At 45.4% G+C, this 23,156-nt stretch overlaps 1 protein-coding gene and 1 long non-coding RNA gene across 7 annotated transcripts in view; one reads left to right on the top strand and one right to left on the bottom strand.

The window, feature by feature from the left end:
* Window positions 1-22,436, bottom strand: C11H16orf46 (chromosome 11 C16orf46 homolog). 6 transcript variants are annotated; one of them, XM_068260245.1, is made up of 4 exons: window positions 22,320-22,436; window positions 20,094-20,153; window positions 4,463-4,712; window positions 1-972 (listed from the first exon to the last, which is right to left on the bottom strand). In XM_068260245.1, the coding sequence occupies exons 2-4, from the start codon at window positions 20,114-20,116 to the stop codon at window positions 7-9; spliced, it is 1,239 nt and encodes a 412-aa protein (XP_068116346.1). In that variant the 5' UTR covers window positions 20,117-20,153; window positions 22,320-22,436; the 3' UTR covers window positions 1-6. The 6 variants fall into 6 exon arrangements, with proteins under 6 accessions (XP_068116346.1, XP_068116348.1, XP_068116349.1 ...); XM_068260247.1 differs by lacking the exon at window positions 20,094-20,153 and having other exon boundaries at window positions 22,320-22,435; XM_068260248.1 differs by lacking the exons at window positions 20,094-20,153; window positions 22,320-22,436 and adding an exon at window positions 8,288-8,420.
* The window catches only part of LOC137538210 (uncharacterized), a 52,692-nt gene continuing 37,183 nt past the window's right edge, over window positions 7,648-23,156 (top strand). The window contains exon 1 of the long non-coding RNA XR_011024712.1: window positions 7,648-8,032. This is a non-coding gene — a long non-coding RNA (uncharacterized lncRNA). The remainder of the gene's footprint in view (window positions 8,033-23,156) is intronic.

Below are 23,156 nucleotides of genomic sequence, written 5' to 3' on the forward strand. Positions count from 1 at the left end.
TCAGGATCAGCACATTTTTATTCTCGGCGGTATCTCTACCCGTGTTACAGTCAGAGAGGGCAATACAGTGTTCCTGATTAGCGGCGTTGTGTCTGATTTTGCTCTTCTGGATCTGGTGTCATTGAGAGTCCGTGTGTCCTGGCGCACATTACGCCTGTTCTGTATTGTTCTGGTGTGGAGGAAGCCCATAGATGCAGGGTTACCGTGGTGTTTCACAGAGTAATGGCCATCGGTGGCAGCATTCAGTCTGTGCTCCAGGAGTGATCTGGGCCACTGCAGATGGTCGGACTCATTCATGTGTCGTTTTGGAAAGGTCAGTGATTCCGGCTCACTTGGCTGCTCCTGCGGGAGCTCGCTGAGCACTTGGAGGAGTCTCCTGTCTGCCCTCAGGTCAGTATTGCTGAGGATCTGGTTGGCCAGAGCGCCCCCTACAAAGCCCTTTGAAGGAAGCTTCTCAAGTTGCTGCATGAGGAACTCCCTTCTTCTTGCCATGTGCTCAGCATGCCCAATGTCAGTGCCCAGTTTTAGAGGCGGCAGAAACATGGGAAACTCCTTTGTATTGTAACAGTTTGTGCAGACTGGAATGACTCTGCCTGTAAGCGGAGATGACATTCTTTGTGCATTCTTGGTCTGTCTTTGTTCAGCAGTGGACACTTCGCTCACGGTATCACAATGGGTTTCTGTTGTGGCAACCAAGCCAGTAGAAGGGCAGTGATCTGTAAACCCAGAGGGCAGATCCTCCTCTGCTGGGGGTGTGATGGTCTGGCCTGGTTTATGCTCAGCCACAGTTGTCTCTTTGTGGTTGTCCTGTAGCATGGCTTTTGTTTCACATGATGTCCCATCTTTGTTATCCGGGACAATATACAGGTCTAGGCACAGAAGGCAGTCTGCAGATTCAGCCGCTTTTAATTTTTTCAGTTTCTTCTGAGGGTACAGGCAGGCGGTAGCTGAAACTGGGCCCCAACCACATACCTACAATGGCCAACAAAACAGAAGACAGTTACAGCAAGGCTGTGTCTAAATCTGCACAAGGATTTCAGACACATGCACATTGATTACCTATTTAATGTGAACCCCGGGTGAAAAACACACTCGCCTAAAGATGTGTACACACCTTTTATGGATGTTGCCCTTTGGGAATCAGGTCTTGATCACCTTGAGAGACATCGCTGGATTGGCCAGCACATACGGGAGTCAGCTGTTTAGCTGACTATGCATTCTGTTGCTATGCAGGGAGACAACAGGATGGTGCATTCGCAATGTCACATGGCAGGCAGAGGAGCGGCGTGGGTCGTGCACCTCAGTACACCCGCTTTATTATCTCCTGAGGTGGTCATTGGCTGCCTCAGCCAGCTTCAGTGAAGCGTGTGTACAAGGCTTAAGAAGAGAGAAGTCTCTGGATCCTAGAGGCTTCTCACACCGTCCTCCTCGCCCCTGCCCACATTCCACTTCATGCACAAGCACAGCCATGCTGCAACCGCACCAGTACGGCCGCACTCCTGCATGAAGAGGAGCGCTTCAATCCAATAAGCTCTTGGGGGCTTCGCGAGCGGCAACCGAGGTCTGGAGGACAGAGTGGGAAGCTTCTACAAATTCCAGAGGCTTCCCTCACCTTAGGTACAGCCTGGTACACACCTTCAATTTTGATTGGCCAACCACTGAACAATTTTACCACTTCCATGTAGTAAGAGTGTTTACCTACATAATATGTTCATAATATTAAAAATCTGCTGACCTTCATACTACACGGAGGTGGTAAAATTGGTCAATCAAAGTTTGTGTATCAGGCTTAAGTTTGTGCTTTTTGACCCAACTTTGGTTCACCTGGGGTACACGTTAAACCTATGATTGGTGTACATGTGCACAGGAAGGGCATTCCCTGCATTTTACTTCTTCAGCAAAATTAATTTTGCAGCAGTCTGAAATTTTGCAAAACAATTTCGCATCATAATTGCAAATTTTGCTGCAAAATTACTACAATGGGCTCTATTCACAAAACTTCTCATAAATGACTTATTTATCACCTAAGTGATGATAACGTTTCAGCACATTTACAAGCAAATAAATTAGTTGTTACTGATTAATTTCCTTTCAATATCACTTTTCTTGCATTAATTAAATTATATTTTTGCTCTCTTAACCTAAACATGTAACATAGATAAGATGAAAACAAAGGCAAACAGGTGAAAAAGCTTTGTGAATCATGCCGTGCGATTCAAGCTCATCATTAGTATCCAGTGTGTCTATTGCTTATTGTTCTGTGCCATTGTAGATGAAGCCGGCACCATCCATTAATCTCAATGCTCTTTTATTGATAAGATGACATTACAGTATAAAAGCGACAGTTCAAGGCTTTCCGCCTCTTTCTCAAGCTGAAGCTGTATGTCAAATGTCAGTTACACAATCACAACGTATGACTTGTTTATAGAGTACACATGGTTATGAGATAGCCAATGATACTCCAATATTCAAACTCTCCAATCATAATAGCCCTATGTCTAGCGGACCTGATGGAGAACTACTAGGCTACTCAATACATTGGCCCATTCAAATAGATTCCCTCCCATCTTCAAAACACCCACCTTGGCTGCGAGCAATCCGCTCCATGGGTCTACACCTCCACTTCCGCTCTGCCAGCTCCGCCCAGAGCGGACCTGACGGGACAATATGGGATGACGTGCGTCTGGTCGCACGCATGCACGTCCTCTGCACGCCCAGTGAGACCTGTAGTGACCTATTGTAAACATCCGCCCGCGTCACATGCTGGTAAAGGAGCAGAAGCCCGCAGCCAATCAGGTGCCACCTGCGCAGTGCGGCTCAACAGTCGCATACTACTGCGCACACACGTCCAATAGGACATTACTATCAGGCTCACATGGCTAATTAGCATGTCTCCTGTCAGGTCAGTGTAGACCCACGGAGCGGATTGCTCGCAGCCAAGGTGGGTGTTTTGAAGGTGAGAGGGAATCTATTTGATTGGGCCAATGTATTGAGTAGCCTAGCAGTTCTCCATCAGGTCCGCTAGACATAGGGCTATTATGATTGGAGAGTTTGAATATTGGAGTATCATTGGCTATCTCATAACCATGTGTACTCTATAAACAAGTCATACGTTGTGATTGTGTAACTGACATTTGACATACAGCTTCAGCTTGAGAAAGAGGCGGAAAGCCTTGAACTGTCGCTTTTATACTGTAATGTCATCTTATCAATAAAAGAGCATTGAGATTAATGGATGGTGCCGGCTTCATCTACAATTGCCATTTATACTGACTGGTCCTGAGTGCTGCTGGACCGTGGCCTGGCACGTCGTTGGAACAGCATAGAGGAGTGCTTCACAAGACATATACCGGTAGTTATTGTTCTGTGCCAACATTTTTCATAAGGTCTGAAAATCAACGCTTTCCTTGTAACGTCGTGCCCAATTTATATCAGACATTTACTGCAAGAATGTTGCAATCTGCAAAATAATCACTCTTTGGTGTCCATTATTTGGGAGTAGAAGGGAGTCAAATTAGGCTTGGTTCACGCTTATTTTTGACTTTTTTTTTTTTCCTGATCGGAGACCAGCGGAAAAAAGGACATGTTGATGGACACTGTTATTAATAGGATCTGTGCATGTCTGTTATCAATGGATGCATTGGATCTGCTCCAGCAATCACCACGCTAAGTCCCGACTAGCACAATTTGCACGGACACCGGACGCAAGTCAGACATGTCATTATAGCAATGCTACATGTCTGATGCTACAGACACAACAGAGACTCTAGGGGTTTATGCGGTGGACGGAGATGAGGCATTTGCCGGCACCATGCCCAGCACATCAGCATAGTGTGGACAAAGCCTTACCACTTTTTTTTCTATTACTGTACTCCAAAAAAAGGTGCAGAGGGGGGATTTGCAGCAAAGGTGTGTGTGTGTGTGGGGGGGGGGATCGGTGAATTCACCACCACTTTTTTTTTTTTTTTTGAGTACTGGAAATAAAATTATTATTGTTATATCGATATCTGCTGAGTCTTCTGTAGGACAGTAAGTTCACCACTATCTCCCTATTTTTACCATTTTTAAATCAGTTTATTTTATACTTGCTGGCGCCTCTTTTGTTCATAAATGGTTTATCCACCCTGGTGGAAGGGATCTCTTACCCTATTTCCTGCCTACGGAGAGAGACTTCTTAATCCCTAAGTGGGGACAGGGCAAGTTCCCCACCTGCCTATACAGTGGTTACCTTGCAGGTAACCCACCTTTGTGAGCATTATCTCACATATTTACATACCAACCTATGTCTAACCTAACCTACTACACCAAAGTGGGCTCCTGATGCTTGTCCCCTTTTGTCCTCCTCATGAAAGTATGGTCAGCTCTTAATGTGTAATAATATATACAGTAGACAGCATGCTTGGCCTGTACCCTGCATGCCCGCATTTTGCCTTGGAAATCTGATGATAAAGTATCATCTCACCGCCTCTTCCCATCCCGTGCCCATCAGTAACTCCAGTGACTTGTGTTCCTCCTCAGGAAGCCTCTCGCTGATCCCCAGGAGAGCCTCAGTCAGATCTTTCTCCTCCTTCCCCTCACGAGGTGAGCAGACTTTCTCCTCATTCCCCTCACGAGGTAAGCAGACTTTCTCCACAGTCTCCTCTCCATCTTCCAGATTTCCCAACAGTAAATAATTATCTATATCAGCCATTGGATGGTCTTCTAAGATAACCCTGGAATACAAGCAAGAAACGCACGTTAGCACACACACACAACATGCCCCCCAAACAGAGTGGACCTGTCAAACTCCTAATCCAAAAACTATTATCGGTCCGTTTCCACTTTAACTCATGCTAATTGAAACTATGATCAGATGTAAGGGCTGGTGTACACCAAGAGTGCTTCTAAGCGCTTTTAAAAACGCCAACTCTTTGAAAAGTGCTTGGCTAATGTATTTGATGGGATGGCTCACACCAAAGCGATGCGATTTTCACCCAAACGCGGGTCCTACAGCGTTTCTGCACTTTTCTGAGGCGATTCAGTCTCAATGTTAAGTATAGGAAAGTAGAAAATCGCTCTGAAAAGCACTGAAACAGAGTGAATTTCCAAGCATTTTTGTTACAGAAGCTGTTCAGTTACAGCTTTACCGTAACAAAAAATAAAAACCGCTACACCAAAATGCTCAGAAAATCCCTAAGGGTTCTTTCACACTAGAGGCTGCGGTAGAAAAGGCTGAAACTCAGCCTTTTGCTTAACGCCAATACATAGCGTTTTCAAAGTGTTTTCAAGGCATTCTACAGCTCATATGAAAACGTCCTCTTTTTTTTTCTATAAAAATAAGTGAACAAGTCAGCTGTAAAACGCTTTGAAAACGCTTTGAAAATGCTGAAGTTGGCGTTTTCCATTGACTATCATTGAAACGCCAACAGCCAACTTCGGCTGTAAACAGTCCTGAAAAAGCTCCAGGGAGCTTCAAAACGCAACGCCCAAAAAAGCTGCTTTAGGTGTGAAAGGTAAAATGAAAGTCTATGGACTTTTATTTTACCTTGGAAAACGCCAACTATGGTCTTGGCTGTAAAACGCCGAAACTAGCCTCTGGTGTGAAAGGGCCCTAAGCATGATTATGAAATCGCCAGGCACATGCCTAGAATCGCAAAATCACTTCAAAAGGCAATGCACGTTTGCGATTACGCTAGCGCTTTTTGGTGTGCACTGGCCCAGAATGTGGTTTTCCATCTACCCCTGCAGTGCTCATAAAAGCTATCCTCGGTAATTAGACAGATCACTAGTAGTGTCGGGAGCAGGACTAAAGACATCGTAGCCCTTATAATCAGAGGCTGTAATGTCAGAAGTCTTGCCCATTGGTTTATCACTACCATTATCTCCAGATGCTGTATAGTGTACTGGTTAAGGCTCGGGCCACTCTAGGACAACTGCTGTGCCATGCATTCACGGAACAAACCCCTTGTTCAGAGTGTCTCCGTTGTGATTGCTGCATTGGGCATACCCTATATAGCTACACTGCTATTATGATACATCTGGCTTCTGTTTAGTGTCCGAAAAAAAATCGTGCCATCACTGCAACAGACACTATGGAAATCGGACAGAGCAGGCTTGTTGGCACATGTCTGAACAGCTCCACATGCTTATAGTGACACTAGAGGCTGAACAGTAGAGACCTGTGTGTGGTCACATAAGGTATATGCCACCAGGCCTCAGGCCTCTAGTGTTTGACATGGGACACAGTCAACACTCTGCAAGGCTCAGGGCGGGAGACACACACACACACCCACACCCAAGGGTTTTCAGTAGAAAATCTGTGTACACAGTGTGGAAGGATTTGATCCCTAAGATTTGATCTGGAGGTCAAATCTGGTGGCCATGTATTAGTGTATGGCCACCTTTACTCTGGTGCCAATGTCTGGCAGCTCCTGCTCTGTCCATTGCTTTACTTTATAACACTTGTCTTTGGCTCCTTGGTGTTAATAAGGGCCATGTCACATGAGGAATTGCTGAGAAAGTGGGGAAGTGCCCTGAGTAAAGCATGGCTAATAAAGTATACTCCTATTAATGAATCTCTTATTGCAGCCATTCACAGCTGTTTTTAATTGTCTTACCACATGTACAGCCAGCGGACAAGGTCGCTCAGGCATTCTGCGTCTGCGTAGGAAGTACAGGCGCAGAACGCTCGCAGCGTCGGGGGCCGCATAGCCAGGCCACGCATGTGCAATGCAGCACGACTGACGCAACTGAAGCCTTTCTAGCGGACAAGATTGAAGACTAACAGCCGTCTGAGGGGACAGCGAGGTGGCCCCCAGGTAAGTATGAATTATTCTATGTAACCCGTCTCAAGTACACTTAGTGAAATCTACACAGAAATGTCATTTACTTTACATTTTACTCTGGAACAACTGTACATCTTATAGGTAATGTAATTTTAAATTTTACAATTTTATCACCTTTAATTTGGGTCACAGACAGTGCCAGGCAACTGAACAGCTGTAGCTATGGGCTTGCTCGATATGAAAACCTGAATGCTTGTATTTAGCTGACTATTTGTTGTAGTTAGAGCTCACACACCATATTAGGCGGGTAAAGGGATCATTGAGGTGGAAGCTAAGGTTGTCTTTGTATTGGGTGTCTTGTCTTTATCACCAAGGTACTGCAGAAGGAAGATTACAGCTGAGATATGATTTGTTGCTCTGGCTAATAAAACAAAACTAAAAATCCTTTCCTATATTTATGAACTAGAACCTCAAACACAGGACTGTTCTATGAATCCTTCACAGTTCCCACCGTCTCCACAGACCTTCTATTTCCCATCACATGCTGCAGCAGAATATACGTCTCTTTGCCAGTTCCTCAGTTGTTCACACAGTCTCAGAGCCTCACTTAATACCTCAGCTTAGTGGTAATTGAAATTCTATTATAACTGATTTTCCAGAGCATGTTTGTGTTGCCAGCATCAGCAACATGCGTCAGCTGAACCTCTGCTGTGCTGCTCAGTGTTCCACAGGGACAGGTACACTGAAAATGCTACCTTCACATTTATCATCTTGAAATGTCGGCTACAGGCTGTTATCAGCAGCCAGTCAATAACCAGTCAGGAGGGGGAGGAGGTGGGGTCAACCATAACTGCATAACTGGCCCCACACAGACCAGTAATGGCCACATCCAACCGCTGATACTCTCGGATCACAACACTAATTGGGGAGGATCAATCATCAATACTGCAGCCTCCATTCTCAGCAGATTTCAACTGGATTTATATCAAAACCAACTGAAGACAGTGCTTTGCATGGTTTTGTACTCTCGATATGTCATATAGTGCTGCGCTCGCTTTAAGATTTCCCCACAAGCTGATCACGTTTTCAGACATTGGTTGAATGCCATTAATCAAGCCTGAGGGAATCTAAAGGTGGTAATACAGCGACTTTGCGGCCCAATCAACCTATACATGGCTACCACGTGGTGGCTGCGTGTGACGGCGGTGCTCTTGGGGAAGCAGCGGGCGAGGCCGGTAGCAGCTAGACAGTCGTGGCAGCTGGAGCAGGTGAGATCTGAACGCCCGGGCACCAGGGGTGCCGGGAACATTAACATTTTGGGGGACAGTGGCCAGGCGGTGTCACAAGGCCATGCTGAAATCAATCGGGAATCAGCCTGTGGTGTATGGGCAGCCAACAGATCTCACTCTGATCAGAGAGAGATCTGGCACCTTAAAGAGGAACTGTCGCGAAAATCTTAAAATTTAAAAACACATACAAATAAGAAGTACCTATGTCCCTGAGTAAAATGAGCCATAAATTACCTTTCTCCTATGTTGCTGTCACAGTAGGTAGTAATCTGACATTACCCACAGGTTTTTGGGCTAGTCCATCTCTTCATAGGGGATTCTCAGCATGGCCTTTACTCTTTATAAAGACATTCCCTGAAAATGATTTAATACAAAGATGCTGGCCAGCCTCCCTGCACACCACTTTGGCAGTTAGACGGAGCAACTGCCATTTTAAAAATAAAGAAAACCCTGAGAACCCCCTATGAGAAGATGGGCTAGTCCAAAACCTGTCGGTAATGTCAGATTTCTAATACTTACTGTAAGTGACAGCAACATAGGAGAAAAGTACTGTACAGGTCCTTCTCAAAACAATAGCATATTGTGATAAAGTTCATTATTTTCTGTAATGTACTGATAAACATTAGACTTTCATATATTTTAGATTCATTACACACAACTGAAGTAGTTCAAGCCTTTTATTGTTTTAATATTGATGATTTTAGCATACAGCTCATGAAAGCCCCAAATTCCGATCTAAAAAAATTAGCATATCATGAAAAGGTTCTCTAAACGAGCTATTAACCTAATCATCTGAATCAACTACCGTATTTTGCGGACTATAAGACGCTCCGGACCATAAGACGCACCTAGGTTTAGAGGACAAAAGTCAGGGGAAAAAAATTATAATAATCCTGGTGCATCCATGGTCCAGGAGCATCTTGTAGATCTTTTCCCCTCAATTATTAGGTCCCCCTTGTACCTTTTGTGTACCGTGTCCTTCTCTGTCCTTTCTGTGATCCTCTGTTTCCTTCATATGTCCTTCTTTGTTTCCCTCTGTACTTACTGTGTCTACCTGTATCCTTCCTATGTCCTCCTCTGTCCTTCCAACGTCACTCTGTATCCTTCCTTTGTCCCTTTCTATCCTTAATGTATCCCCCTGTATCCTTCCTATGTCACCCTCTGTCCTTAGGCCCGGTTCACATTAGCGGTTGTTTGCCAAACGGACCGGATGACCTGACCGGATCCGGACCGGATCCGGATCGGAACCGTACGGTTCTGATCCGGATCCGATCCGGATCCGGTCAGGTTGCATTAGGTGGTAATCAGGATGCGATCCAGATCCGTTTGGCAAAGTTAACGTAAAAAAAAAAAAAAATGTTGGGGTCTGGGAGGTCAGCAGAAGGGGGACCTGTGGAATCAGGCCCTCTGCTGTTTAGCACTCACCTCCACCTCCGACATGCTGCCAACATCCTGCCAACACCTCCAGCTCGTGCTGCTCCACTCCAAAATGCTTGCCCATGTGTCCCCAGCCAATATCGCCGCAAAAATCCGCATAGGAGGTGGGGTAGAACATCCGGATTTCTCAGCCAGTGTGTTGTGCGGCCTCCGGTTCCCATTTGTTTGTATTGGCCGGATGGTGCAGTCCGGCTCCGCCCCGGATACGGCTGCCGGAGGGGCCGGATGAAAAAATAGCGCATGTTGGAACGGAGGCCGGAGTCCGGATCCGGCCCGGATCCGGTCCGGCTCCGGTTCTGCAGAACGGACCCATGTGAACGGACGCATAGGCTTTAATTGCTATGCCGTGCGTCCGTTCCGTCCGTTCTGCAGGCGGTGCGGCTCCGGCACGGCGATTCCGGAGGGCCACCGCAAGTGTGAACCGGGCCTTATTGTGTCCCCCTGTATCCATCCTTTGTCCCCTCTACCCTTAATATGCCCCCTGTGTCCTTCCTATGTCCTCATCTGTCCTTCCTGTGTCACTTGGTATCCTTCCTTTGTCTCTTTCTGTCCTTACTGTATCCCCCTGTATCCTTCCTATGTCACCCTCTGTCCTTATTGTGTCCCCCTGTAGCCATCCTTTGCCGCCCTCTGCCCTTAATATGCCCCACCATGTGTCCATCCTATGTCCTCCTCTGTACTTCCTGTGTCACTTGGTATCCTTCCTTTGTCTCTTTCTGTCCTTACTGTATCCCCCTGTATCCTTCCTATGTCACCCTCTGTCCTTATTGTGTCCCCCTGTAGCCATCCTTTGCCGCCCTCTGCCCTTAATATGCCCCACCATGTGTCCATCCTATGTCCTCCTCTGTACTTCCTGTGTCACTTGGTATCCTTCCTTTGTCTCTTTCTGTCCTTACTGTATCCCCCTGTATCCTTCCTATGTCACCCTCTGTCCTTATTGTGTCCCCCTGTAGCCATCCTTTGCCGCCCTCTGCCCTTAATATGCCCCACCATGTGTCCATCCTATGTCCTCCTCTGTACTTCCTGTGTCACTTGGTATCCTTCCTTTTTCGCTTTCTGTCCTTACTGTGTCCCCCTGTATCCTTCCTATGACCCCCTCTGTCCTTATTGTGTCCCCTTGTATCCATCCTATGTCCCCCTATGTCCTTACTATGTCCCCCGTGTCCTTCCTATGTCCTCCTCTGTCCTTTTCTGCAACCCTCTGTAGCCTTCCTATGTTTCCCTCTCTGTCCTTACTATGTCCTCTTGTGTCCTTCCTATGTCCTCTGTCGCACTGTTTTTTAAAGAAAACCTGTACTGAAAATTAAAAGTCAAAATAAACATACACAAGTCATACTTACCTCCTGTATAGTCTACTGTTCAATCTATTTTTCCTCTCCTGCGTCCTGTTTGTCCACTGTGATCAATGGAATTCTCCGTCCTCCATTTTGAAAATAGCCATTACCCCATTACAGCTTCCTGGTCAGCACACAGTTAAACTGCAATATCGCCCACATGATCCATAGGGAAACATGGACACATAATTTCTCCTCTCAGCTGTAACTGACAGCAACTGATATATAACTGACAGCAACTGGTATATTTCAGTTCTGACAAAATGTTGTCAGAACTGGAAGGGATCATTGTCAGAAGAAAATGGTGAGCTTCTGATAGGAACGGATGGCAAGGTAACTATGTAATATTTATTTGAAGTTACCTCATGTGTTTATTTTAAATAATTTTACTCAGTACAGGTTCTCTTTAAGTGTGTCCTGTGTTGGGATCACTCACCCTCTGTCCTGGGAGCTGCAGTGTAGCGGTAGCTTCAGATCCTGCCTGCAGAGCCCTGTGGCCAATCAGGCAGGTGGAGCTGCCAATCACAGCCACTACTCTGCTTTCTTACAGGAGCCGATGGTCTTGAAGGCGGGACCATTTGGGCTAATCACTGCGTGAATGCAGTGAATTCAGGAGTGAGCTGTATGCTCACACATCGCGCCAACTCCTGCCCACAGTCCGGATTCCATTGGCTGTCAGCGATGCAATTGAGGAGTGAGTGTTGTCTGCACACCCTATGCCGGCACTCCTCCTGCCCTCACCCCCACGAGTCGGGACACTTCCAACCAGTGATCCACTTCAGGAGAGAGTGTACCGCTCAACGTGCTGGGACTTCTTCTGTGTTCTCACATTGTGATCTAGCGGCAATGGGGTCATGGAGCCGGAATGCCCGCAGTCCTGATTAACATATGGGCAGCGATCCACTTCAGGAGTGAGCGTATCGCTCACCATGCTGAGACTCCTCCTACATTCTGGCATTGTGATGTAGCGGCGCTGGGGTCATGGAGCCGGGATGCCCGCAGTCCGGATTAAAACATGTGTCCAGCGATCCACTTCAGGAGTGAGCGTACCCGCTCACCGTGTCGGGACTCCTCCTGCTTTCTCGCATTGTGACCTGGTGGCGCTGGGGTCATAAAGAGGGGGAAACAATTGTGGATAGAAGCCCTGAGAGGAAACCAGATGGATGACGAGCACGCTGGCAGGAGTGGTGAGAGCCTCTGCTGCGCTTGCAGTCAGCAGCTGCTGCAGTGAACACTTTAGCTTAGACGGGGAGACCTAGCACTGTGCCGAATATTGAATATTCGGACCATAAGACGCACTGACTTTTCCCCCCTACTTTTGGGGGAGAAAAAGTGCGTCTTATGGTCCGAAAAATACAGTAATTAACTCTAATTCTAAACACCTGCAAAAGATTCCTGAGGCTTTTAAAAACTCCCAGCCTGGTTCATTACTCAAAACCGCAATCATGGGTAAGACTGCGGACCTGACTGCTGTCCAAAAGGCCAGCATTGACACCCTCAAGCAAGAGGGTAAGACACAGAAAGACATTTCTGAATGAATAGGCTGTTCCCAGAGTGCTGTATCAAGGCACCTCAGTGGGAAGTCTGTGGGAAGGAAAAAGTGTGGCAGAAAACGCTGCACAATGAGAAGAGGTGACCGGACCCTGAGGAAGATTGTGGAGAAGGACCGATTCCAGACCTTGGGGGACCTGTGGAAGCAGTGGACTGAGTCTGGAGTAGAAACATCCAGAGCCACAGTGTACAGGCTTGTGCAGGAAATGGGCTTCAGGTGCCGCATTCCCCAGGTCAAGCCACTTTTGAACCAGAAACAGCGGCAGAAGCGCCTGACCTGGGCTACAGAGAAGCAGTACTGGACTGTTGCTCAGTGGTCCAAAGTACTTTTTTCGGATGAAAGCAACTTTTGCATGTCATTCGGAAATCAAGGTGCCAGAGTCTGGAGGAAGACTGGGGAGAGGGAAATGCCAAAATGCCTGAAGTCCAGTATCAAGTACCCACAGTCAGTGATGGTCTGGGGTTCCATGCCAGCTGCTGGTGTTGGTCCACTGTGTTTTATCAAGGGCAGGGTTAATGCAGCTAGCTATCAGGAGATTTTGGAGCACTTCATGCTTCCATCTACTGAAAAGCTTTATGAAGATGATTTCATTTTTCAGCACGACCCGGCACCTGCTCACAGTGCCAAAACCACTGGTAAATGGTTTACTGACCATGGTATTACTGTGCTCAATTGGCCTGCCAACTCTCCTGACCTGAACCCCATAGAGAATTTGTGGTATATTGTGAAGAGAAAGTTGAGACACAGGACCCAACACTCTGGATGAGCTTAAGGCCGCTATTGAAGCATCCTGGGCCTCCATAACACCTGAGCAGTGCCACAGGCTGATTGCCTCCATGCCACGCCGCATTGAAGCAGTCCTTTCTGCAAAAGGATTCCCGACCAAGTATTGAGTGCATAACTGAACATAATTATTTGAAGGTTGACTTTTTTGTTTTAAAAACACTTTTCTTTTATTGGTCGGATGAAATATGCTAATTTTTTGAGATAGGAATTTTGGGTTTTCATGAGCTGTATGCCAAAATCATCAATATTAAAACAATAAAAGGCTTGAACTACTTCAGTTGTGTGTAATGAATCTAAAATATATGAAAGTCTAATGTTTATCAGTACATTACAGAAAATAATGAACTTTATCACAATATGCTAATTTTTTGAGAAGGACCTGTATATTTTTCCCCCCTGGTTTTTGTCCTAGGTGCGTCTTATAGTCTGAAAAATACGGTCATTTATGGCTCATTTTACTCTGGAAGAAATATACTTCTTACTTGTATGTGTTTTAAATGTTAAGATTTTCGTGAGAGTTTCTCTTTAACAATATTACATAGTTTGGATCTCAATGATCACAGTATAACTGTAAAAGCGACCATTACACTATACAGCTTTGACTGCAGAGTCTTGTTCCCATGCATCACAACTATGTCACTTGATGGCAATCTGCTCAGTAAATCCCACCTGCTGATGCTATACTACATGGATGTGGTAGGAACATAAGATTGTACAATCACAATCAACGGGTCAGCTAAAAAGTAGTACAAGAAAAAAAGATGTTACAGTGTTACATTAGGCTCATACATGTGGGCTTCAGAAGACGGTTGTGACATTCCCAGATGTAATAGGGATTACCTTCGCTAGATCAGGGTGGAGCTGAATACTCAACAGCGCCATAGTGTGCTATAGTAATTTGGTCCAGAACATATACAGAATGGTTTTAAGGGGAACCCAAGTGCAGGCAATTGTACTGAATTATAAATAATATACTGTATACATATTAATGATTCAGTAAAACATATCAGTGTACCCCCAAATGTTTTTGCCACACGGGTGGCATGAATAAGTAGCCGGGTGGGGCGCGATGAGAGAATGCAGGGCCATTGTTTCTCTGCTCAAAGCATAGGAGGTGAGCAATGACAGCCGGGTGTTAACCAAAACTAGCCGGGTGAAGCACCCAGCTAAAAGTGCCTGGGGAGAACCGTACATATGAATAAACTCTGGCCCTGAGATAAGGTTTGAAGTACTTTTCTGGCTTGATGACATGTGTATTTTGTGTCATGCTTGTGGTTGCCTTTCACCATGCAATGAGCTGCAACAGCTGTGCCATTAGATGTGACACATTCGTTCAAATAAGCTTAATTTCATTTGGCCATACAAATTCAGTTCAGTGAGACTTATCTAATCGATGCGGTTTAATTAGTGATGTAAAGGAGACGATTGGCTGACTGTACATGGCAGGAACACGGCAAGGTCACCGTCCCACCTGAGCACGCTTGCCAATGAATAATTCCACAGGATGCTTCTTGTACGTTACACTCATGATTCTCAAATAACCCTGTATAAATGATGTATTTCCAATACTACGGACACCCCTCTCAGATTGTAAAGGGCTTTTACTATGGGATCTCCTCTCACTATCCCATCACATTTACTACTAAACAGCAACAACCCATTCTATCACGCCTAAACTCAGTTTAGGCATGATAAAATAAACTCACGCGCAAAGTCTTGCGCGAAGTTGTACGCACGTAAAGTTTACGCGCGCAGTGCCATTAAACCCTATGCGACGTTTCGCGCGCACTGGACTTTGCGCGCAAGTTTTTCCCTTAAAGCAGTGCTAACCTACTTAGTGCAATGCTTATCACGCCCAAAAGTCTTTAGGCGTGCTAAGTAGGTTAGCACTGCTTTGTGAATCAAGCCCAATGTGCGTATCCCAGGAGGTACTGCTGTTGGGCTACAGATGTACCACAACTTGTTACAGCCACTGCATTATACAGTGGAGTTGTGTACGTCAAAAAAAGGTGCCCAGGAAACCCAATAGTATAATATAATATTAATATTAGTAGTAAACTTGCTGATATCCTGCTATTAGAGTGTAAAAACAATTGTAAAAAAAATTGGTATGAAATACTGATAATTTACTAAAGCTAAACCTAAGCCTATTTTCACACTGAACCTGCCACCCCCCCACTATGGTGCCTAACCTTTACTACCCCCCCCCCCCCCTCCTTACGCCTAACCTTAACTGTCCACTGCAAAATCACCGGCAATACTCACTGTGGAGAAGACCAACATCTTAGGCTGTTTGTGGGCTCTGCTGTGCTTAGACTGGGCAGCAAGGCTCCCCCAAGGTTAATATACTTTCAATCACCGTATTCTAACATTTAATACAGAGCTCATGGTATGTATATAGATCGGGGTACAGTACTATATTAGCTAGGCCTATTTATAACATTGAGTTTCAAGCAACCAGAAAGCACAGTTATCCAGCATTAGCCGATCCTGGATAAGGCAAGATACAGAACATTTATATCACGCCTTTCTCCTTTTGGACTTAAAGCGAAAGAGCTGCAGCCACTAGAACAGTAGGCTGTAGCAGTATTAGGGAATCTTGCCCAAAGTCTCCTTACTGAATAGGTGCTGGGAGAGCCAATATTCAAACCCTGGTCTCCTGTGTCAGAGGCAGGGCCCTTAACTGGTACACTATCCAATCACTGAGACTCTACTGTAGTAAGCTTGGAGGTGACACAAATGATAACTCATATAAACAAACCTGATTAAAGAATATCTACAGCCTAAATGACAGAGCCTGTTATGCCAGGCTAGCTAAGTACACACATGAGATAAAAGTTAGGAAAATGAAAGATCACAGACCAAATGTACCCCCTTCCATGTACTATGAGAGCAAACCTACATAGTCTATTCTATTAAGCCGAGCACACCTATTAGATAAAAGTCTTTGCAAACTGGGGAATTCATCTGACACAGGTTTGTCAGGGAGGTTTGAAAGACTAATCTTTATAAAGATGCTGCACACATGCAAAAGATCAGTTCCTGTAAAAGAACAGCTCCTGGAAAATGCATTCATAGTCTATGATATCTGGAGATCTCATATACACCTTGTTTAACGGACAGTGACCTGCAGATCAGATCTACCAGGACGAATCTGAAAGACTGAGAGAGAAATATCTTTCGTCTGGCTCTTTTGAGATCTTTTGTAAACATTTTTACAAAGATTATCTGCAGATTTGATCTTCCACCTTTCAAAGATTTATCTCGTGGGTACCCAGCTTTAGTATACAAAATCTGTTGGCCCTCATCCTACATGGAAGGTGGGAACATTGGTCTTTGATTTTCAAAAGACTTTTATCTTATGTGTGTACTTAGCCTTAAGGGGCCCATACACTCAGCCGATTTTCTGGCCGACCGATCGATCAAAATCGATCGATTGATCAATTGCAAATCAGTTGGCCAATCGACCGATCGACGGCCGATTTCGATGGTTTTCCATCGAACTGGCAGGGTGGAAAATCTAGGTTTATCTGTTGAGATTACTTATTATTTCGCACTGGCCCTAATGGAAATCTGATGGCAAAAAAAATGCCATCAGATCGTTTTTCAATAGATTTCAAACTGAAATCTATTGGAATTCTATTCTAGTAAAAAATTTTCCTTTTACACATCAGATAGATAAGAAATCAATCTGATGATCTATCTGCTGCTATGATGACGAGTGTATGGGCACCTTTACTGATGGAGGATTAGAAGGGGGTCTCAGAGTTAATTACTTACCTGATTGGCTGTAATGCATTTGCAGGTGACTCTCTGCCCTCCTCCTTGGCAATGCTTTCTTGACCATGTTTCCAAGGTCTTCTGAAGCTCTTCAAAAAACCTCCTCCGCTGTTGCTGCAGCCTGCCCGCAGCTCGACATCCACTAATTAGGTTACTGAGCTGGGGGCGGACTGTGGCAACGCAGATGGGGGAGTCCACAGCATCGGCTGAAGATTGAAAAACCCGCCATGGCTGCATTTTCTAGGGGGCGGAGCGCTCACCTGACTGAATTACGGCCAACCGGTTAAGTAATGAACACTGAGACCCCTTAATCCTGCCTCATGGCATGACCAGCACCATCTGGCATGACAGGCTCTGTCTTATATACTGGATGTACGCTTTAAGTATTTTAGTTAAAAGCATAATGGGATATCAACTGCGGTGGCCCAAATGTGCTCAATTGAGTCAGGATCTGGGGAGTTTGAAGGCTGAGTACTGAGCTCCAAACATGGCTCATGAGAGGAGGAACCCTTTTAACCAGGGTCCCCAAACTTTTTTGGTCAAGGGCCAGGTCAACATACTTCAGACTGCTGGGGGGCTGGTACATACATAAAATGATGTGGAAAAACATTGCATTGAATCTAGGTATTTATTTCCCCCAGAGGAGAACTCCCAGCAGCAGCCATTCAGTCATGCGGTGCCTGAAGTACATCTGTGCACCAGTGAGTGAAGAATACCCAGGTGACAACCCGCCGTCCAGTTGGGACAGCAATGTCACCTGATCCAGAATTGGATTGGAAGCCAGCGAATGACTGCTCGCTGGCTTCTGCAGTATGTAGATGGGTGGTGCCAGCACTGCTATTCTATATGCGGGGCTCCGACATTAAAAGTTGCAGTTGGCCACATCTGTAAGTTATACATTTTGTGTTTGGGGGCCAGTGAAAAAGCCTCAGAGGGCTGCAGTTGGCCTGCAGGCCGTAGTATGAGGACCACTGCTTTTAACACTTAAAGTGCTAGTCCAATATTGGTACTCCTGTCCAAATTGCATTCACACTCTCCACCAATACCAACATGGCCCCTGATCTGGTCCCCGATGATCATGCCTTTTTCCTAACCATTTTGGGACCAAGCTATTGAAATCTGTTTTCTGACAGTACATAGATTTTCATAGCAGCGTTCCAGATGTCCCTGTACCCCGCCGGTCACCCAATGCCACAGATGTCATGAGACATAACAGCCTTCATAACAGTGGGAGATTTCCCTGATCCAGGGAAATGTCTTAGATTTATGTTTGGAAAGTGCTTAGAAGCCGTTTTGGTACATTTCTATTGATATTCCCTGTTGTATATTTCTGGCTCAGGTTTTTGCCTGCTTGCCAGCTTTCTTAAAATGTCAGCACTTTCCACAGCAGGTTGCATAGCCAAGTGAGTTATCTCAATTAGATTTGTTCACGCGATCATCTTGTCTGTGTTTTACCAGCAAATGCTCCATCAAGAAATTGATTCTTTACTGCAGTGAAAATTGTGTACTGTATTACATTTGTTCTCAACATGTGGTGTGTTTACCCCAAGGGGTACTTTTCTTAAAGGGGAACTGAAGAGAGAGGTTTATGGAGGCTGTCATGTTTATTTCCTTTTAAGCAATACCAGTTGCCTGGCAGCCCTGCTGGTCTATTTCTCTGCAGTAGTATTTGAATAAAACCAGCAACAAGCATGCAGCTAGTCTTGTCAGATCTGACTTTAAAGTCTGAGCCACTGAAACACCTGATCTGCTGAATGCTTGTTCAGGGGCTATGGCTAATAGTATTAAAGGGAGAGGATCAGCAGGGCTGACAGGCAACTGGTATTACTTAAAAGGAAATAAACATGACAGCCTCCATATACCTCTCTCTTCAGTTCCCCTTTAAAATCGGGTACTTAAAGTGACACTGAAGCAAAAAAAAAATAAAAAAAAATTATGATGAATTGTGTGTAGTTCGGATAATTAATAGAACATTAGCAGCAAAAGAAAAAAAAAAAGTTCTAGTTTTTTTTTTTTTTTTTTAAACTGCATCATTCTCTAATATTTGCAGTTTACAAACTACACTCTGCATTTTAAACTATGAAACAAAGCAGAGCGACCCTTTGAACTTCCCAGCAGTAAACTCTTATCTGAAGTTGTCTTTCACTGTTTCTTTGATGTAGAAGTGCTGAAGAATTTAGCACTGTAGCTGATCCAAGTTGGGTCTGAGAGCTCAGAGAAGCGCTTTTGCATAGAAAACAATTGAATTTTCTTAAAGAGACTGTATAAAAAAAAAGTTCCCCTGGGGGGTACTCTTCTTGGGAGGGGGAAGCCTCAGGGTCCCAATGAGGCTTCCCCCTCCCCTGTAGCTGCAGGCAGTCTAGCGCTGGCTCCCCCGAAGTGTCCCGGAATACTGCCTTGACAAGCCTGATAAGCACTGATTTATTCATCCTTTCCTGGCTCCAGCGGGGGCGGTCTTGCAGCTTTCCACATGGAGATAGGTGAAAATAGCCAATCTCCGTCGGGTCCGCTCTACTGTGCAGGCGACTTGCGCCTGAGCAGTAGAGCGGGCCAACAGTGATAGGCTATTTCCGCCTATCTCCGAGGCAGAGAGCCGATAGTGCGCCTGCGCTGGAGCCGGGAAGGTAAATATTTGAATCCCCGCTGTTCGGGGAGCTTTATCTTCGCCGTCGTGGGACCGAGGAGGATGGGGGAAGCCTCAATAGGATCCGGAGGCTTCCCCCACCCCAGGTGAGTACCCCCCAGGGGAGGTTTTTCTCAATACAGGTTTTCTTTAACTTCCTGTACTGAAAACAAAATGAGACTCAAATCTGTGCGACTAATGTTCTATTTCTTAGCTGTACTACACATACAATTCATTATATCATAAGTTTATTTTGACTTCAGGCTCCCTTTACATTTGTAGCAGACAGTTCATTATAGGTGTTATACATTATGTTACAAGTGAATAAGAATTGTTTGCAAATTCAGAACATTCGTAAATGTTTAGAAATCATTCATGCACATTTATGGAACAATCCAGCAAATATGTACAGTATGTTTCAAGGGGTACATGAGATGATGTTGCCAACAATAGGGGATACTGGGTGAACAGTCATTTATAAACAGGCACATACTATCACACTGTTGAGAAACACTGCTATAATTGCACCTGATCATGTCCCTGGGAGTCATAGAAGAAACAGTTGCTCCAAGTCCTCAGGTCCTGGCCCTGGAAGTCATACAATAAGCAGGCAGTCATTCCAAGTCAGATATACAGAAGATATGGGTTACCAGCCACCTTAAAGAGACTCTGTAACAAAAATTTCATCCGGTTTTCTTCCATCCTACAAGTTCCAAAATCTATTCTAATGTGCTCTGGCTTACTGCAGCACTTTCTACTATCAGCATCTCTGTAATAAATCAACTTATCTCTCGCTTGTCAGACTTGTCAGCCTGTGTCTGGAAGGCTGCCAAGTTCTTCAGTGTTGTGGTTCTGTGATGCATCTCCCCCCTCCAGGCCCCTCTCTGCACACTGCCTGTGTGTTATTTAGATTAGTGCAGCTTCTCTCTGCTCTATTATCTTTTACAAGCTGGATAAATCCTCCTCTGAGCTGGCTGGGCTTTCACATACTGAAGAATTACAGACAAGGGCAAAGCTGTTTGCAGGAAGAAACAAGCAGCCTGAAACTTCAGTGCATGAGAGATGCAGGGGGAAAGAAACACACAAGTGATCTCTTGAGATTCAGAAGGAAAGCTGTATACAGCCTGCTTGTGTATGGATGTATTTTCTATGTGTGGACATACTGTACATCAACCTACTTCCTGTTTTGGTGGCCATTTTGTTTGTTTATAAACAAACTTTTTAAAACTGTTTTTAACCACTTTTAATGCGGCGGGGAGCGGCGAAATTGTGACAGAGGGTAATAGGAGATGTCCCCTAACGCACTGGTATGTTTACTTTTGTGCGATTTTAACAATACAGATTCTCTTTAATATGCCAAGTATCAAAATTTATTAATCAAAAAGGGGGAAAACATTAAGAATCTCCAAAAATACACATGTGGATGGAGCACTTATGATTCAATGATTAAAATTGCATAAGCAAAGGCTTTATAGCTATCAAATCAGCAATGAATAATACATTTTCCAATTAGATATTGCACATGGATAATTTCACACATGCATACACCAATCATCCCGCGCTTGCATACTGGTGCCCTGTATATCAGCACGATTTTTGGTGGGGGCCCCCCTTAAGAAATCTACAATCCAACTGGACTCCAGGTATTAGCCACAGATAGTGGAACTCAATTCATGACCCCACTCAATGTCCATGTAGCTGGGGCTGACAGACCAATTCCTTGGAGAAACCATAACAGTTCATATATCCATATAGGAAGTAAAGGGTGGGTCTCACCAAACGTGGATACTGGCGTCTCACTGACTTCTCCAATGCGTAACACGCAGCTTCTTATGGTGCTTTATAGGACAGCTTAGGAGAGTATGAGGCCGTCCTTCTCGTCTGCTCACCCCGACAATCAAGTCGCCTTGCTCTATGCATAGACCGGCAAGCTATGTTCATCCAGAGAGGCCGGTGACGGGGGAGACCGGCCGGTGCACGAGACGCCAGGCTCACCAGAGCGCGAAAGCGTGGCTGGAAACTCAAGCTGCGTAGCTCCGCCCACCTGGGCGAGGCGACTTGATTGTCGGGGTGAGCAGACGAGAAGGACGGCCTCATACTCTCCTAAGCTGTCCTATAAAGCACCATAAGAAGCTGCGTGTTACGCATTGGAGAAGTCAGTGACTGCTTGCGTTTCCTCCGGGCACTCCAGTTTCCTCCAACATCCCAAGTTCATACAGATAAGTTCATTGGCTTCCCCCTAAATTGGTCCTAGACTACAATAGACATATGACTATAGTAAAGATTGTGAGTTAGTGACAAGACTATATATACTCTGAAAAGCGCTGTGAAAGATGTTTGAACTATGCAAATAATAATACCTAGTCCCCAGTCCTGTCCCTGGAAGTCATACAATTAAATATAAGGTCATGTCTTGCAAGTAATACAGTAATCAGTCACCCAAACACCTGGTCCTGTCCCTGGAAGTCATACAACAGTTCCAAGTCTCCAGCTCCTGTCCCTGGAAGTCATACAACAAGCAATCACTTTAAATCCCTCGTTCCTGTCCCTGGAAGTCATACAACAAGCAGGAAGTCATTCAAGTCCCCAGTTCCTGGAATTTGTACAATAAGCACCGATCCTGTCCCTGGAAGTCACTCCTGGCACTGGCTACAGCAGTCAGGCTCAGAGCAGCGCGCAGACATTATGCAGCAGCGGTGTGGACAATCTCCCAGCATGCATTGGCAAGCCCCGTGTGGTGTGCTGCGCTCTTACCGATCCCGTGCAGCCTCCCTGCTGGACACAGCTCAGGGCTCAGACCCGCAACCATCACCGGCCGCCGCCATCGCTTCTCCTCCTCCCCTCTCTGCACCAAAACAAGCAGCAGCTGTCACCATAGTTACCGCGTGCGGTGGGCGTGCTTACAGGCAGAGAGCTGGGGGCGGGACACATGAGCCGCCGCTGACCTTGGTTCTGATGGAGATGTGGAGGTAGCTGAGTGTTATTTGTGAGGGATGTGGATACACATTTGTGTAAGATGACTACCATACTTGGACGTTAGTCCAGTTGAGGGAATCAAGGGCCCCTGTGGAGAAAGTTTTTGCAGCTTAACCAGATTTTGCAACCGATAATTTATAGTTATTTATATTAGACAGTATCAGAAAATCTAACCATGGACTGAAAGGGAACCTAAACTGAGAGGGATATGGATTTTTCCTTTTAAAATAATACCAGTTGCCTGACTCTCCTGCTGATCCTGTGTCTCTCATACTTTTAGCCACAGCCCCTCAACAAGCATGCAGATCAGGTGCTCTGGCTGAAGTCAGACTGGATTAGGGCCTGTTTCCACTACACGCAGAATGGTGGATGCAGAAAAACTGACTCCAATCAATGCCTATGGGAAAATCTGCATCAGAAAAATCGCATTTAGTGGAAACAGGCCCATAGGCATTCATTGGAGTCCATTCTGCATCCAATCTGTGTGTAGTGCATACTTGTTTCAGGTGTGTGGTTCAGCCACTATTGCAGCCAGAGAAATCAGCAGGACAGACCAGCAACTGGTATTGTTTAGAAGGAAACACCCATATACCTCTCAGTTTAGGTTCCCTTTAA

This window comes from Hyperolius riggenbachi, chromosome 11, assembly GCF_040937935.1.
Source record: "Hyperolius riggenbachi isolate aHypRig1 chromosome 11, aHypRig1.pri, whole genome shotgun sequence".
Taxonomy (NCBI): domain Eukaryota; kingdom Metazoa; phylum Chordata; class Amphibia; order Anura; family Hyperoliidae; genus Hyperolius; species Hyperolius riggenbachi.

Coding starts and splice junctions, on each gene's coding strand:
- C11H16orf46 (XM_068260245.1), bottom strand. CDS start 20,116: ATGACTCCCAGGGACATGATCAG. Junction 4,713..20,093: donor ACTCCCAGGGACATGATCAG/GTGCAATTATAG, acceptor CTTGTATTCCAG/GGTTATCTTAGAAGACCATC. Junction 973..4,462: donor GCACGGGATGGGAAGAGGCG/GTGAGATGATAC, acceptor TGGCCATTGTAG/GTATGTGGTTGGGGCCCAGT.